This window comes from Bufo gargarizans, chromosome 3 (assembly GCF_014858855.1).
Source record: "Bufo gargarizans isolate SCDJY-AF-19 chromosome 3, ASM1485885v1, whole genome shotgun sequence".
NCBI classification, from domain to species: Eukaryota; Metazoa; Chordata; class Amphibia; order Anura; family Bufonidae; genus Bufo; species Bufo gargarizans.
In genome coordinates this window covers 165,969,826-165,984,977 of record NC_058082.1, presented here as the reverse complement: position 1 = coordinate 165,984,977, position 15,152 = coordinate 165,969,826, and the positions used below count along the sequence as shown (strand labels likewise).

The following is a 15,152-nucleotide window of genomic DNA, read 5'->3' as shown; positions in this document are numbered from 1 at the left end:
TAGAGCGCTATGTAAGCGGTCTATAAGGTCACAATCTGGTGACAGACTCCCTTTAAATGTCTCACAATCTTGAACAGAAGTGCAGCATTTCTCAAGCCGCCCATGCAGATATGACAATCTGACGTGTGTGGGGACAATCTCCTGTCAGATGAAAGCAGGATCAGGCTTGTTGAGTCTTTAGAAAGTGCTTTTTCTCATTGAAAAAAGCATGCATATTCAAGTGATTTTGTTCATTCTTGTCGTCTGGGGAATGTATTAAGTGTTCCAGGAATCCTTTTTTTGAAAGGGCTCACCTTTTTTTAAATTAATTTTAGAGAAGTCTGTGATTGGTTTTTTCCTGACATCAGCTTTGATGCTGGCATTAGGGACTCCTATATCCTTATTGAGTGCTGCTACATGAATGAGATGATGGACCAATATCCTGAACCTACATGCTTTAGAACGTGTCCACCAAGTATGGTGCTTATCACCCGGCTCAGAACAGCCCCTAAAATAAGAAAGGGTGCAACCTAAAACTGCATAGGGAAGCACAGATTGGTACTAGGTAGCATCTAAGCAGTACCGAATAGTGCTCATGAAGCTTCAAGATGTGCTTGCTAAGATTTGTTCCCACTGGGGGGCTGTAAAGGTCATTTTTCATGGGCAGATGAATTTACTGTATGAGCTCAGAACATCGGTATAGGAAGTCAGTCAGAGCTCATTCTAATTTCATTTAGACTGGTTACACAGAGAAATGTGCTGCCGACAAACTCCTCATCTTTACATCTGTGACCAGAAACCAGAAACGAGCATTCACTCTTGTTTTGGCTGATTACCGGGCATGTTTATACGGGGCAGTGATCGGGAGACATGAGCGTTGGACCTACATTTAAATTGAAATATTCTGACGGACATGTTCAGTGAGGGTAGATATAGGTCAGGTTTAAAAAGAATGTACCCAAATACAAATGGGAGGGCAAGGGGGATGTTTGATATTATTCTACAGTTTAAAGTAATGACCGATAATAAGGTCTACCACTTCCAATGAGAGCCAGAGGGGTCTCCGGTGGTAGCCTGGTATTTCACCAAGAGGGCTAGCTGGGCAGCAGAGTATAATTTAGTGACATCTGTGATGCCAAAGCCATCCTCAAAGGGGTTCTGCACTTTGTTTTAACTGATGATCTATCCTCTGGATAGATCATCAGCTTCTGATCGGTGGGGGTCCGACACCCGGGACCCCCGCCGATCAGCTGTTTGAGAAGGCAGAGGCGCTCCAGGAGCGCCGTGGCTTTCTCACGGTTTACCGCCGACCCAGTGTAGCACGATTCCTTATTTGATTCTCATGTGTCGCACTGTGCACATAAAATGTCCAGGAACTGGGATGAAAAGTGCTTAAAGTAAGATGAAAGATTTAGAAGAAAGTCTGTTATGACTGCATAGGTAGTTTCTGAAGAGGAGTAAGACCTTAAAAGTAAATGATTGTGTAGATTGTGTATTCCTGACCAGAGGAATCGGAAAGCAGATGTAAGAAGATCAACCATTCTCACTTGCTAGAGCAGGGATGGCCAAACTTTGGCTCTCCAGCTGTTGCAAAACTACAACTCCCAGCATGCCCAGACTGCCTTTGACTATCAGCCTACAGCATGGCATGGTGGGAGTTGTTTTACAGCAGCTGGAGAACCGCAGGTTGGCCATCCCTGTGCTAAAGTAAGGGCTCATGCTACGGCGGCCCATCTGCATTCGATGGATTGATGGGTGTGCCCGACCAACTGTGCGTTCTCAGGTTCTAATGATGTGACTTGATTGGTTAAGATGAATCACAGTATGAACTATATTGCTTTGCCTAATGACTTCTGTTTGCATGATGTACTATGGATATTGGATCCTGTTTACTGCTTTCTGTAATGATGCGGATTGTTTACTCTTGCATTATTTTCTTTACAGTATTGTACGACTTTGCTCACTGTAACACTCCTTGAATGTACTGTTACATGTCTTGCTTACCATTATTCAATAAAGCGAGTTCAAAAGTAAGGGCTCATGCACACTGCTGTAGCCGGTTTTGCAGTCTGCAAGACAGATATCGGCCGCTTGTGTTCCGCATTTTGCAGAATGGAACATCTTGCCATCTATAGAACTGTCCTATCCTTGTCTGTAAAACAGCATAGGACATGTTGTATTTTTAGCGTGTGCCATGGAAATGGACACATGGATGCACACGGCATACTGTCTGCTACTTTTGAGACCCCATTGAAGTGAATAGGTGCACATCCAAGCCGCAAAAAATGCTGATCGGATGCGGACAAAAACGGTCGTGTGCATGAGCCCTAAGACTGAAGGCTCAAAATGAAGCTTGGTTAAAGAGCTTGTCACCACAAAGTGCAGTGCAATCTGCAGGCAGCATGTCACAGAGCAGGAGGAGCTGAGCAGATTCATATATAGTTTTGTGGGGAAAAGATTCAGTAAATATTGTAATTTTATACATTGAAAGCTTTCGTCTTTCTATACTTAAGACCGCTCCTTGTACGGCTATGTAGACACACTTACACACCTTCCCTGTGTACAACTGAGATCAGAGAGAGCAGCGTTTAAATGCATAAGGCTACATGCACACATCCGTATGTGTTTTGCGGTCCGCCAATTGCAGATCAGCCATGAATAACATATGGCATCCGTTTTTTTTTTGCGGATCTCTTGTAACAATGCCTAAAATGGAAAAGAATAGGATATGTTCTATTTATATTATTTTTTTATTTTTTTATTTTTTTGGCGGGGCTACGGAATGGACATACTGATGCGGACATTAAAATGAATGAGTCCACATTCTATCCGCAAAAAAAACGGAACGAACACTAAAACAAACAATGTTTGTGTGCATGTAGCCTAAATTGCAAGTTTTACTGAATCTATACCCACAAGACTATACAGTCTGCTCAGCTCCTCCTGCTCTATAACCTGCTGTCTGTAGATTACACCAGGGCTCGACAAATTTCCTTTTAATCTAGGAGCCAGCTAAAAAGGTTAGGAGCCAGTTTTTTAGTTTTTCTTTTTTTTAACCTCATAAAACTGTATGTTCATGGGCATGAGGAGGATTATGAAAATATTATGTCATAATAAAAAAAATAATTTAAGTGACTTACCTGTCATACCAGATTATTTTCATAAAGTAGATCTTTTTTTTTTTTTTCACTTGGCTTTTTGTGGCCATGAACATGCCTTGCCACTGCAGGACGAGGTGAGCTGCTTTGGATATGTCAGAAAGGGCCAGGGAATGAGACCGGAAGGTGCTGGAGAGGGCCGAGCGGCCGAGGGACCAGCGGCTGTCATGGCGTCTGGGGCGCCCCTTACACATGAATGCAGATTTTCACTTGTTGAGGTGCCCATATACCCCCAGTCTCCTCCATATATAATAATGGTAATATATATACAGGTCTCTAGTTACTATTCCGTTTGCATTCATCTGAAATGGGGCAAATAGAAATCCATGTGCTCACTGCCCCGTTCAAACGAATGGAACTGATTTTCAGAAGCAGAAAATTCTTCAAACAGGAATGTATGGAGCCTGTCTGGCAGTGTGGGGAGGACAAGAGGCTCCATACTATTTAGGAAGTCTATGTCTATGAATAGGGCAGTGAGCACATGGATTTCTATTTGCCCCTTTTCAGGTGAATGCAAACAGAATAGTAACTAGAGACCTGTGTGTGTATATATTATTATTATTATTATTATTATTATTATTATTAATAATAATAATAATATAATATAATAATAATATTATTTATATGGGCACCTCAAGAAGTGAGAATCTGCCCTCATGTGTAAGGGGCGCCCCAGACGCATGACAGCCGCTGGTCCCTCTCCAGCACCTCCCGGTCTCATTCCCTGGCCCTAAATGATATATCCAAAGCAGCTCACCTCGTCCTGCAGTCGCAGAGAGTGACACAGAGTTGAAGGAGACACGCTGCAGCGATGAGGTACGACTAGGACAGAGTGAGCCAGTAGCGGTCCTCTTCACTGCAGTCAGCCTGAGGCAGTAGCGGTCCTCTTCACTGCAGTCTGTGGCGGGAAGCGTGAGGGGCGGGCCTAGTAGACGCAGACTCGTGCGTGACGCCGCGTCTACTGTGAACTTAGTGATACTACGCCCGTCTGGCTGCTGGTGTGCTGGGCCTATTTTTCATTATTTCCTGCAGGGGCAAATAACCAAGGCGCCAGGACCAAATTCCTGGTCACCATGGCGACCTGGCGCCCGGGGTTTGCCGAGCCCTGGATTACGCTGCATTTTATTTTTTTATTTTTTTTGTGACTGCATGAACAGCAGGTATATCAGACGCTGTTAACAAAACAGCGTCCGATATACCTTTCAAGGGTTAAAAAAATCGCATCTACAGCCTGCCAGCGAATGATCGCCGCTGGCAGGCTACCACGGACCACAAGCAATGGTCCGTGGTAGTGGAATCCATAACTGAATTCCTAGATAACCCGAACCTTGTACTCCGAAGTTGAAACTCAATTTGCTCATCGCTACTTGTAACCTCTCCTGACGTGTCTAAGTAACTACTTGCATCCCCCGTGTAATCATTCTACAGCATCTATTCTTATGACTATAGTGTACCATTCCTTTATTCCTTCTACAAGTTATGAATTCTAGCAGTTTGCAGTGTGCGTTACCAGTTGGGGTTGTGTCCCTGAAGTCTGACACTCCAGTCAGTGCTGCCAGTGTGCAGAGCAATACCTCCAACTGGAAACGCGTCACTGGATGGACCTATTGCAGAATTATTCATAACTTTTATCAGGAATAATAAAAGAATGACCCAACATAGAGCCATAAGAACAGATGCTCCAAAATTATTATTACATGAGGATGTAAGTAGTTACTAAAACAGACATGTCAGGAGCGGTGATTAATATTAAAGGGGTTTTAGTATTGATGATCTATCCTCAGGATAGGTTGTCAATATTAGTTCGGCAGTGTTTCGACACCCGACCCTAGGACTGCAGTAAACAAATATTTTAGTAATCGAGTGTTCTATCGATTATTTTTTTTACGATTAATCGAGTAATCTAATAAGAAAAACCTTCTTAAAATAACGTATTCCTTTATAAAAACAATATTTTTATTTCTTATAGTGGTATAGCAAATAATTCCACACATAAGGCTTCTTTCACAGCAGCAATATACACTCACCTAAAGAATTATTAGGAACACCTGTTCTATTTCTCATTAATGCAATTATCTAGTCAACCAATCACAATCCAGTTGCTTCAATGCATGTAGGGTTGTGGTCCTGGTCAAGACAATCTCCTGAACGCCAAACTGAATGTCAGAATGGGAAAGAAAGGTGGGCTACAACAGCAGAAGACCCCACCGGGTACCACTCATCTCCACTATAAATAGGAAAAAGAGGCTACAATTTGAACGAGCTCACCAAAATTGGACTGTTGAAGACTGGAAAAATGTTGTCTGGTCTGATGAGTCTCTATTTCTGTTGAGACATTCAAATGGTAGAGTCCGAATTTGGCGTAAACAGAATGAGAACATGTATCCATCATGCCTTGTTACCACTGTGCAGGCTGGTGGTGGTGGTGTAATGGTGTGGGGGATGTTTTCTGGGCACACTTTAGGCCCCTTAGTGCCAATTGGCCATCGTTTAAATGCCACGGGCTACCTGAGCATTGTTTCTGACCATGTCTATCCCTTCATGACCACCATGTACCCATCCTCTGATGGCTACTTCCAGCAGGATAATGCACCATGTCACAAAGCTTGAATCATTTCAAATTGGTTTCTTGAACATGACAATGAGTTCACTGTACTAAAATGGCCCCCACAGTCACCAGATCTCAACCCAATAGAGCATCTTTGGGATGTGGTGGAACGGGAGCTTCGTGCCCTGGATGTGCATCCCTCAAATCTCCATCAACTGCAAGATGCTATCCTATCAATATGGGCCAACATTTCTAAAGAATACTATCAGCACCTTGTTGATTCAATGCCACGTAGAATTAAGGCAGTTCTGAAGGCAAAAGGGGGTCCAACACCGTATTAGTATGGTGTTCCTAATAATTCTTTAGGTGACAAATAATAATTCTTTAGGAGCGTACATTCTGTGAGAAGAACAGACGGCCAGAATGTACCTTATCGGGTATAGCTGGATTCTTCTGGCTGCTGCAGTGATGGACTGGAATGGGGTCCGGCCTTGTTACAGCATTCAAGCTGGGTTTTGGCCGGACAAAAAAAAATAAAGCTTTTTGGATGATACCCAGCATGTATGCCGGGAGATGGCCCTGGACCACATTATAGTCAATGAGAGCATATAGCTGGTTGTATCCGGCTATACCAATACTGTAAACTCCAGCAGGCTGTTCTTCTGCCGGAATGTGTATATAAGGCTATGTTGTGAACTTCGTCCGGTGGAGGAACAGACTGCTGGAGTTCACTGGCTGCCATGATGTCCCCCTTCCCCAGTGCCTCCATGCCATCCACCATCTCCCCCACTCCCCCAGATCAGCCCCTCCATGCCAAATCAGAGGTGCCCCCATTCCCCCCCCCCCTGCTGCTGCCACTAGTGCTGCTAACTTTATACTTACCTTTACTGGCAGTGCGGGGTGCCCTGACACATGGAGTCTGCAGGAGACACGTCTTCATCCCAGCATGCAATGGGACCTGACGTCACACACAGCGTTAGCCAAAGCGCTGCTGATATGTGAACGCAAGGCCCTGCAGCGCGTTGCCTAGTCGGGAGGCCACAGAGCTGTGAGTGAGAAGCTGCATTTCACTCATGCTCTGTGGTGATGTGATGTAAAAGGATTTTTTTTGCCTCTATTAAATCGATGAATGGTTTCATCCCTACCCGGCACCTCAGCCGATCAGCCGTACAATTCACTTCAATAGGACGGCTCGTTCCTATATGAATGTATACTACAGAGCCATCCCATAGAAGTGAATAGGACGGCTTCTTGTAATTACACCTGCTCAGCACTGCGCTGTCAATGGCGAGCAGGTAAACAATGAAGGGAAAGCGGCCTTCCTTTTAACCAGCTGATCGATGGGGGTGCCAGGTCCTAAAGGGAGGCAACCCTAGACTGGTCTTCAAGCAGGTTAGGGAGAGAGAAGTGACGGTGAGAATTATGCCATCTTAAATGCAAATAATTAGAGCACTTTGTACTCCACTAATGTTGAGATTCAAATGGAGTTGTATGGAGGCGCGCAGGGTTCAGCTCATCACATGAAGCGGAAGAGAGGAGTCGGGACGCCTCAGCAGTGGAGAGGAAGTGGTGAGTTACCGAAATATCAGCTGCCAAGAAAGACTAGTGCCTTGCTGAAGAACAATCACTGAGGCGTTATTCTGGACTAACATGCAAATGTATAAGCCGATAACCCACCACCACCTCGCCATAAAAATGATCTGCTTCTGATAGCTTGTACAGCTATATACTTAATAGAGAGAATGAAAAGAAAAATCTTAGACCTTCAACAGCTGTTGGCCAAACTCTCTCTCCAACTGCCTGATATCGGCCCTTTACTTATATAACTCTGCTTTCCTGTAATCCAGGTCCCCACCATCTGCTGGCATTAAGGCCAGTAATCTTAGGATCCTGATTTTAAGAGCAAGTGACACAGGCAGGTGTTTGGAAACCCACAGTTATTCCCAAGGGTCTTGTTTGCATAATGCCCAGACCTTGAACACGACTAAGAAGTGAGAGAGCGTGGGTGGAAGTAATTATTCATTTCTTTGACATGGCGTACATACCTTATACAGAGAGCACTTAGTGATGGTAGGATGGAAACATTTTAGTCACACTTTGTGATACAAGACGTAGCCGTGCGTTACCCAGCCTGGTGTCTGTTCTAACAGCTTCTATGCAAATGTCTCTCTGGTTAGAAACCAATCCTGTGTGTAACCTGAGAATTGTGCTGTGTGCTACCCAGCTCTCCGCCCCTGTGCTTTCTACCCTGCAGGAGAGGGTTAGATGGATGGTGTAAGATCTGCTACACACACAATATGTTTGTAGTCTGTAACCATGGAGACACTTAATTGAAAAAGACCCATATGTGGTGTATGTGCTGTAATTGTTCGGTCGGAAGATGCTGGTGAACATTTTCTTCATTTTCGATGTTACCTGCATCTAGAATGATGAGGATTCATGATTTTTCCATCAGTGAGTGCCGTCCATAACATGAAGGGACCCATAGGTGTGCATGGGATGATGGGTAAGTTTCAGAGGTCACTAGGACCGAAGCGTGGCTTGATTCACCTCTCTGACTGTCTTTTTACTTTTATTTCATAAAACATATACTTATATTTATTACACTTAAAAACTGTAACTCTAACTCAAAAGGATTAAAATTCCTCAGAATTAGAGAGGTGGGACTATAGTTTTTTCATCCTGTGCATCCCTTTTCCAGGTACACTTTGAATTCTAGAGGGCACCTGATATTGTCTCAGGACATACCCGCTTTCCTATTATTGACTATTCAATATCTCTACAACAGCTGTATAGTTAGCTGTGTATATTTCCCCACAGTGGGGGCCCTACCTCTCTAAATCTGAACTAAAAATGCGCCTGCATCCCTACATGTTTCGCCGTACTGCCGGCGTCTTCAGAGGATAGCGTGCAGGTTGTGGCTGGAGGGGGCGGTCCCTAGATTATATATCCTCAGTTCCTGTGGGCGGGCTTTAGGTATCCAACCATCACTGGGATCTCTGTATGTGGCACTTCTTTCAGCCAATCCCTATTCAGTTCCGGCGCTCACCATCCGTGTCACTCGTCCTTTACCAGTATCAGGCGCCCTCTCGAATTCAAAGTGTACCTGGAAAAACGATAGTCCCACCTCTCTAATTCTGAGGAATTTTAATCCTTTTGAGTTAGTTACAGTTTTTAAGTGTAATATATAAAAGTAAAATAACAGTCAGAGAGGTGAATCAAGCCACGCTTCGGTCCTAGTGACCTCTGAAACTTACACATTAAATTTAAATAGCGTGACCACCTCCTGTAGGACCTATAAGTTAGTCGTGTGTACCATGGGGCGATGGGACACAACACAAGGGTATTTGTAATGTTTGCAAGGTTGCTTCCCTTATAGTAACTTATTTTACTTGTATCAATGAATTAAGATCCAACTCTTTTCATGGCTAAACGGGGACATTTTGGGAAAAATTTCTTTGTTGCTCATAGGAACCAATCGCGGCACAACTTTAATTTTTCAGAAGCCTTGTAAGACATGCAAGCTGCACTGTGATTGGATTTTTATATCAGTAGTCCTAGAGTACAGTGTAGGGCTGGGCAATTAATCAAGTTAAATAGATGCTATTTCTATGAAGTTTGGTTAAGAATCTAGAAATCTATATCCGCCCCACCTGTCGTCATAGTGGATTCATAGGAGATGGTACTGCTGGAACACAAGGCCACATCAAGGAGTGAGACTGCCGGGAGCACGGAAACAGCCAGCTCGTTTCCGATACTCTGCCAGTCTGAAGGCGCAACAGATCACACGATGAAAGAGCGAAGCATTAATTTATCTGGTGAAATGATCTGAGGTGCGGACTCCTCAATCTTCATATCTGGGCAGCAGATCATGGTTTCTAAACGGTACTCTGCTGCCCAGGAACATTGCAGCTGTATGAGGACCAGCGATTGCTCATCCTCTTAATAATAATCTTTATATAGCGCCAACAAGTTCCGCAGTGCTCTATAATTCAGGGGTTCATGTGCGGTCATAAATAACATAGCAATAGACATGTCAATAATTACATCAAGAGTAATGAGGGCCCTGCTCGCAAGAGCTTACAATCTGCTGTGAAGGTGACTGCTTCATGTAAATGCACCTCTTCACCTCCACAAATGATCTGCCAGTTGTCAGGAAGGAACATTTGCTCATCTGCACAGCGTAAATGTGTCAATACTCATGATGTTCCTGTCACTATGAGGCGGTGAATTCAGCAAGCTCTCCACACTCTTCTATCCTTTAGACTGTCCAGCATTTCACCTTAAAATAGTCTTTAAAAAAAAATATATATTTTTAGGCCACATCGTCCAGCTGTAGTACAACGTTCTGTTCTAACAATTACCTTTTACACTGTGTCCTGGACTAGCTCGAAATATAGGGGGTCATTTATTAAACAGTATTTGTGGCGCAGATTGCGGCACAAAGTTCCTTTGCGCCGCAATCTGTGACTTTTCTGCTGACGCCAGGGCTGAAGTGGAAGGGGAGGGGCCAGTAGGCCCGTCTCATTTATCATTTCCTACACCTGTTTTAGGCTTAGAAAATGGTCTAAATGTAAGACAGCAAGGAAGCAGCAGTGGATCTGCCGAAGTTATGTAGAGGCTAGCACCTCTACATAAGTTCGGCGGATCCAGCTCTGTGCCTTATTAAGACCGGAGTCTAAAACACCAGTCTTAATAAATGTGTCCCATAGAGTGCTATAACTATTTGTGGTCCGTGGGCTGTTTACTGACTAGTAGCCGAATCAACTTTTAATGACTGTAATAGCAAGTTATCCCCTATACAGCGGGTAGGTGGTGGTAACGGCTAGATTGGTGGGACTATTACTGATGCCCCTTTATAGTTTTACACAACAGAAATGAAATATTGCACTGAAGACCAGGAGAAATTGATGTGCTGCTTTCTGGGAAAGTGTTCCATTGTGTGTACTTCCTAGAAGCGGTCATTGTTCTAGCAGGCTATTATTCCTGTAAAGCTCTAGCGCTTTTACCTGATTAATTCCCCATTTGCTTATTGTCTGCGGCTGTTTCCTACGCACATTTCCCTGGTGCTCAGGCAACGAATAACAGGATACTGTGGAGCAGTAATGAAGCCGGGTGTTTAATCTTTTTCTTTTTATTGGTTTTGTATGTAGCTTAACACCATTTAAATTTGGGGAGAAAGTTGGTCACATGCCAAGGTTGGCTGGACCGACCAATCTTGGCAAGATTGACCAACTATCTAATGAGTTTATATCCATGGGACTAAACAAAAATCAGGCATGTTGAATTTCAGCTTGCTCAGTAGTTTCTCCTTCCCCACATGCAGAACACATGCACGCTCAGGCAAACCAAGCATTCATGTGTATTGTCAGGTCAGGGAGAATATCGGACACAGCATACCTCTCATTTAGGTTTCCCTCAGCAGTCATAGCAAGCCCTTTTCTAGGACTCTCCGTTAAGACATAGTTACATAGATATTAGTGTTAAAAAAAAAAATCATCAAGCAGAACCGAGGGAATAGATAGGACCATCCCTCCTTGTACCAGTGGTGCAGTTGTCTTCTGTCTTCACCTGGAAGAGTGTCCTGTAACAGGGTCTGGATGTAGAGACAGCCCAGGTCCTATACATGACCACTGTGCACAGAGGACAGAGAGAACAAGACCACCAGAGCCAGTATTTTTATATGACCCGATGACGTGTGCGGTGTTCACACTCATTGTGTTACTGCTTTTATAAAGCTGTAGGGGCACATGTATTAAGACCGGCATTTTAGACGTCGGTCTTAATAAAGCCCCACAGCTGGCGGTGGATCCGCCGAAGTTATAGTCGTTGGTCTCTTCATAACTTTGGTGCATCCAGTGCCAGTTCTAAATGTAAGACCGCTTCCGAGCTGTCTTACATGTAGACCATTTTCTATGCCAGGCGTAGAAAATTATGAATGGGACTGGCCTGCCGGACCCTCCCCACCTGTGCTGCGCCCACAGTTTTAGGCGTGAGTGAGGAAAAGTCGCAGATAATTTTCAGATTAGTAAATGACCTCCATAATGCTTACTTTTTAAATGTGTTTTTATCACATGGATGGTTACAACGTTCCAGATCTGTATACCTGGTAATATCCTTTCTTCCATTTTCTCTTGTAGCGTGGTGTATACTTTTGTGGAATAAGGTACACCGAGGATGACGTGTCACTCACTGAGCCTTATGCAGAATCCCATGTCCGCTACCATTCATTTAAGGAGAGAATTCAGATCCTGGAAGAAGAAGAAGTTGAATTGATCAATGTACCCGTCCCTGAATTTGCTGACAGTGATCCTGCTGACATTGTTCATGACTTTCACAGGGTAAGGTGTATTTATTGGATAATCTATCAGAAGTTTGATACTTGTAATATTGATAGACCTGCATATAATTTGGTGATGCTTTAGAACAATTGCAAAAATGATTAAAACCCTGCAGGGGCCGCAAAACGCAGTTATGAACAGAGCTTTGTTTCTGTTCATTTCCGCTGCTATTATGTGTTTGCTGTTAACAGAATTGAAGATTTTCCTATTTTATGTAAATTAAGCTCAATTACTGTAAAAATGTAACATACAACTACAATAATCATTGCATCGCGGTGCCTCACTGTTTTCAAGATATGTGTTTTTGCTGTCAATGAATGAGAACGTTCTTTTTTACATTCCCAAGCTGCAAATCCCATACAAAGCTAGTCTGACTCTTATTTTGGATGTGCATACAATTCTATCCAGTGTAAATGCATCAACAGATGCACAAATCTCATTTGCTACAATCACAGACCATATAACTTTAAAAATGTAAGTAACTGAAATGCAAAGTACAATAGAAATCTGTGAATCCTTTAAGGCATATGGTTATTGAGCTTTAATTACGTAAAACATGAAACCCTCTTTCACACAGTATTTGGTCAGCTCTTTGCATCAGTGTTAGGGGCTATTCACATCTCGTTTTTGATGTATGTCAATCAGATACATTTAGACATACAGTAAAAAGAAATGTACACAAACATACGCAATTTTGTGGTTATTTATCCTTTATTTTTACACTAGCATTAGCACTCGGCATGCTGTTCTGATCTCTAAGGCCCCTTTCACACGGGTGAGTTTTCCTCGCGGGTGCAATGCATGAGGTGAACGCATTGCACCCGCACTGAATCCGGATCCATTCACTTCAATGGGGCTGTGCAGATGAGCTGTGATTTTTACGCATCACGTGAAAATCGCATGTTCTATATTCTGCGGTTTTCACGCAACGCAGGCCCCATAAAAATAAATGGGTCTGCATGAAAATCACAAGCATCCGCAAGCAAGTGCAGATGCAGTGCGATTTTTCACGCATGGTTGCTAGGAGATGATAGGGATTAGCAACCCTGGACCCCATTAAATTAAATTAAATTAACTGTATTATTTTCCCCTATAACATGGTTATAACGGAAAATAATAGCATTCTTAATACAGAATGCTTAGTAAAATGTTGATTTGAGGGGATAAAAAAATAAATAAATTCACTATCCTCATCCACTTGATCGCGCAGCTGGCGTAGTCTTCTTTATTCTTCTTTCAGGACCTGCAAAAGGACCTTTTGATGACTAGCTCTCTACGTGGTCCTTCTATCTTCATTCAGCAGGACCTGTGCTGACGTCACCGCGCTCACCAAGTGGTGAGTGCGATTACATCATCAAAGGTCCTTTTGCAGGTCCTGAAAGAAGACTAAGCCGGCAGAGCGATCAAGTGGATAAGGTGAGTTAATATTTTTTTTTTTTTTTTTTTTTTTTTTTTTTTTTAACCCCTCAATTGGCATTATACTTAGCATTCTGTAATACAGAATGCTATTATTTTCCCTTATAACCATGTTATAAGGGAAAATAATAACATCTACATAACACAAACCCAAACCCCAACTTCAGTGAAGAAGTCCAGGTTTGGGTCTGGGTACCACATTCAGTTTTTTAGCACGTGCGTGCAAAATGCATTGCATCCGCGCGATAAAAATTGAACAACGCAATCACATTCAAAACTGACTGAAATCGCGGGTTTCCTGTAATGCACACGCGACGCATCCGGAGCAAATCTGGGATGCCCGTGTGAAAGAGGCTAAACCCTAATTTTACAGACAGGAGCTCTGCAATTCTTTGACCTCGCCATTGGCACACGGCTATGTACTATTATGCTGTACAATGCAATTTACCATATAAAGATTGTAGTAAATGACTGGATTCAGCTGTTTTTCATGAATATCTGTTTCCATCATAACCTCTTGTTCTCATCAGAAACTCACTGCATACCTGGATCTCAGCCTGAACAAATGCTATGTTATTCCACTGAACACGTCGGTGGTAATGCCACCAAAGAACTTCCTGGAGCTTCTTATCAACATTAAGGTACTAATACATCCACACGAAAGGTGATTTTGGCTACTCAGCTCAGTATCTGTTTGTTGGCATCTGTTGACGCTTGCGTGATGGACGCTGTTTTTCCATGACCAATCTGGTTTGTAGTGGATTGACTGCCTTCTTTCCCTTCTGATGTCCTGCCATGCAAAGCACTACAGTGTACAAGCCAGTGTACAAATGGCCTAACTCAAGCAGTACTAGCAGGAGGACGTGCATGGATCAGTTTGGGTATGGACATAACATTTAGCTGCCTGTCCTAGAAATCACTACATTTTCTGCATAAGAAGCACTAATACTTCTACTGAATATCTTCTACTGAAGATTAATGAGCAGCATGCATATTATGTTACTACTTAATATGGTTTTCCTGGATTTTTAAAAATGATGGTTAGGTCATCAATATCGGTGGGGTCTGACATTCGGGACCCCCACTAATCAACTGTTTTTGAGAAGGCAGCAGTGCTCCTATGCACCGTACATTGTATAACGGCTGTGCTTGGTATCGCCAGCTGCTAGGCCATGTGACACATGAAAGTGTCATCACTCAGTCTGACAAGCCTGTTTTGGGTCATGACCAATCAATTTTTTTTTTTTTTATTTTTTTTTTATATATATTTTTTTTTATTGCTTTTGAAAAGCTATAGCTTTTTCATTTTGTTCTACAATGCAGTCATATAAGGGCTTTATTTTGCTGGAAAAGTTGTAATTTTTGGCACCGTTTTGGGGTGCACAACTCATTGATTAACTTTTATTAACTCTCTTTCTCGTGGGGATATGAAAAAACATACCGTCATTGAGTTTTTACATTTTTACAATTTTCCATCTTTCCAACATGAATTTTTCATTTATTATCTGTCAGTATGATTACAGTGATACCAAATACATTTCTGGGGTAATTTATCAAACTGGTGTAAAGTGGCTTAGTTGCCCATAGCAACCAATCAGTTTCCACCTCTCATTTTTCATAGCTCCTTTGGAAAATTAGAGGTGGAATCTGGTTGCTGTGGGTAACTAAGCCAGTTCTACTTTACACCAGTTTAATAAATGGGGTCATTAG

General features: G+C 42.8%; 1 protein-coding gene across 1 annotated transcript in view; it reads left to right on the top strand.

Annotated features, from left to right (window-relative positions):
* Positions 1-15,152, top strand: part of ITM2B (integral membrane protein 2B) — a 43,193-nt gene that overhangs the window by 17,701 nt on the left and 10,340 nt on the right. Inside the window, exons 3-4 of the mRNA XM_044284378.1 lie at positions 11,826-12,026; positions 13,973-14,083. Of these exons, the coding sequence (XP_044140313.1) occupies positions 11,826-12,026; positions 13,973-14,083 (312 nt within the window). The remainder of the gene's footprint in view (positions 1-11,825; positions 12,027-13,972; positions 14,084-15,152) is intronic.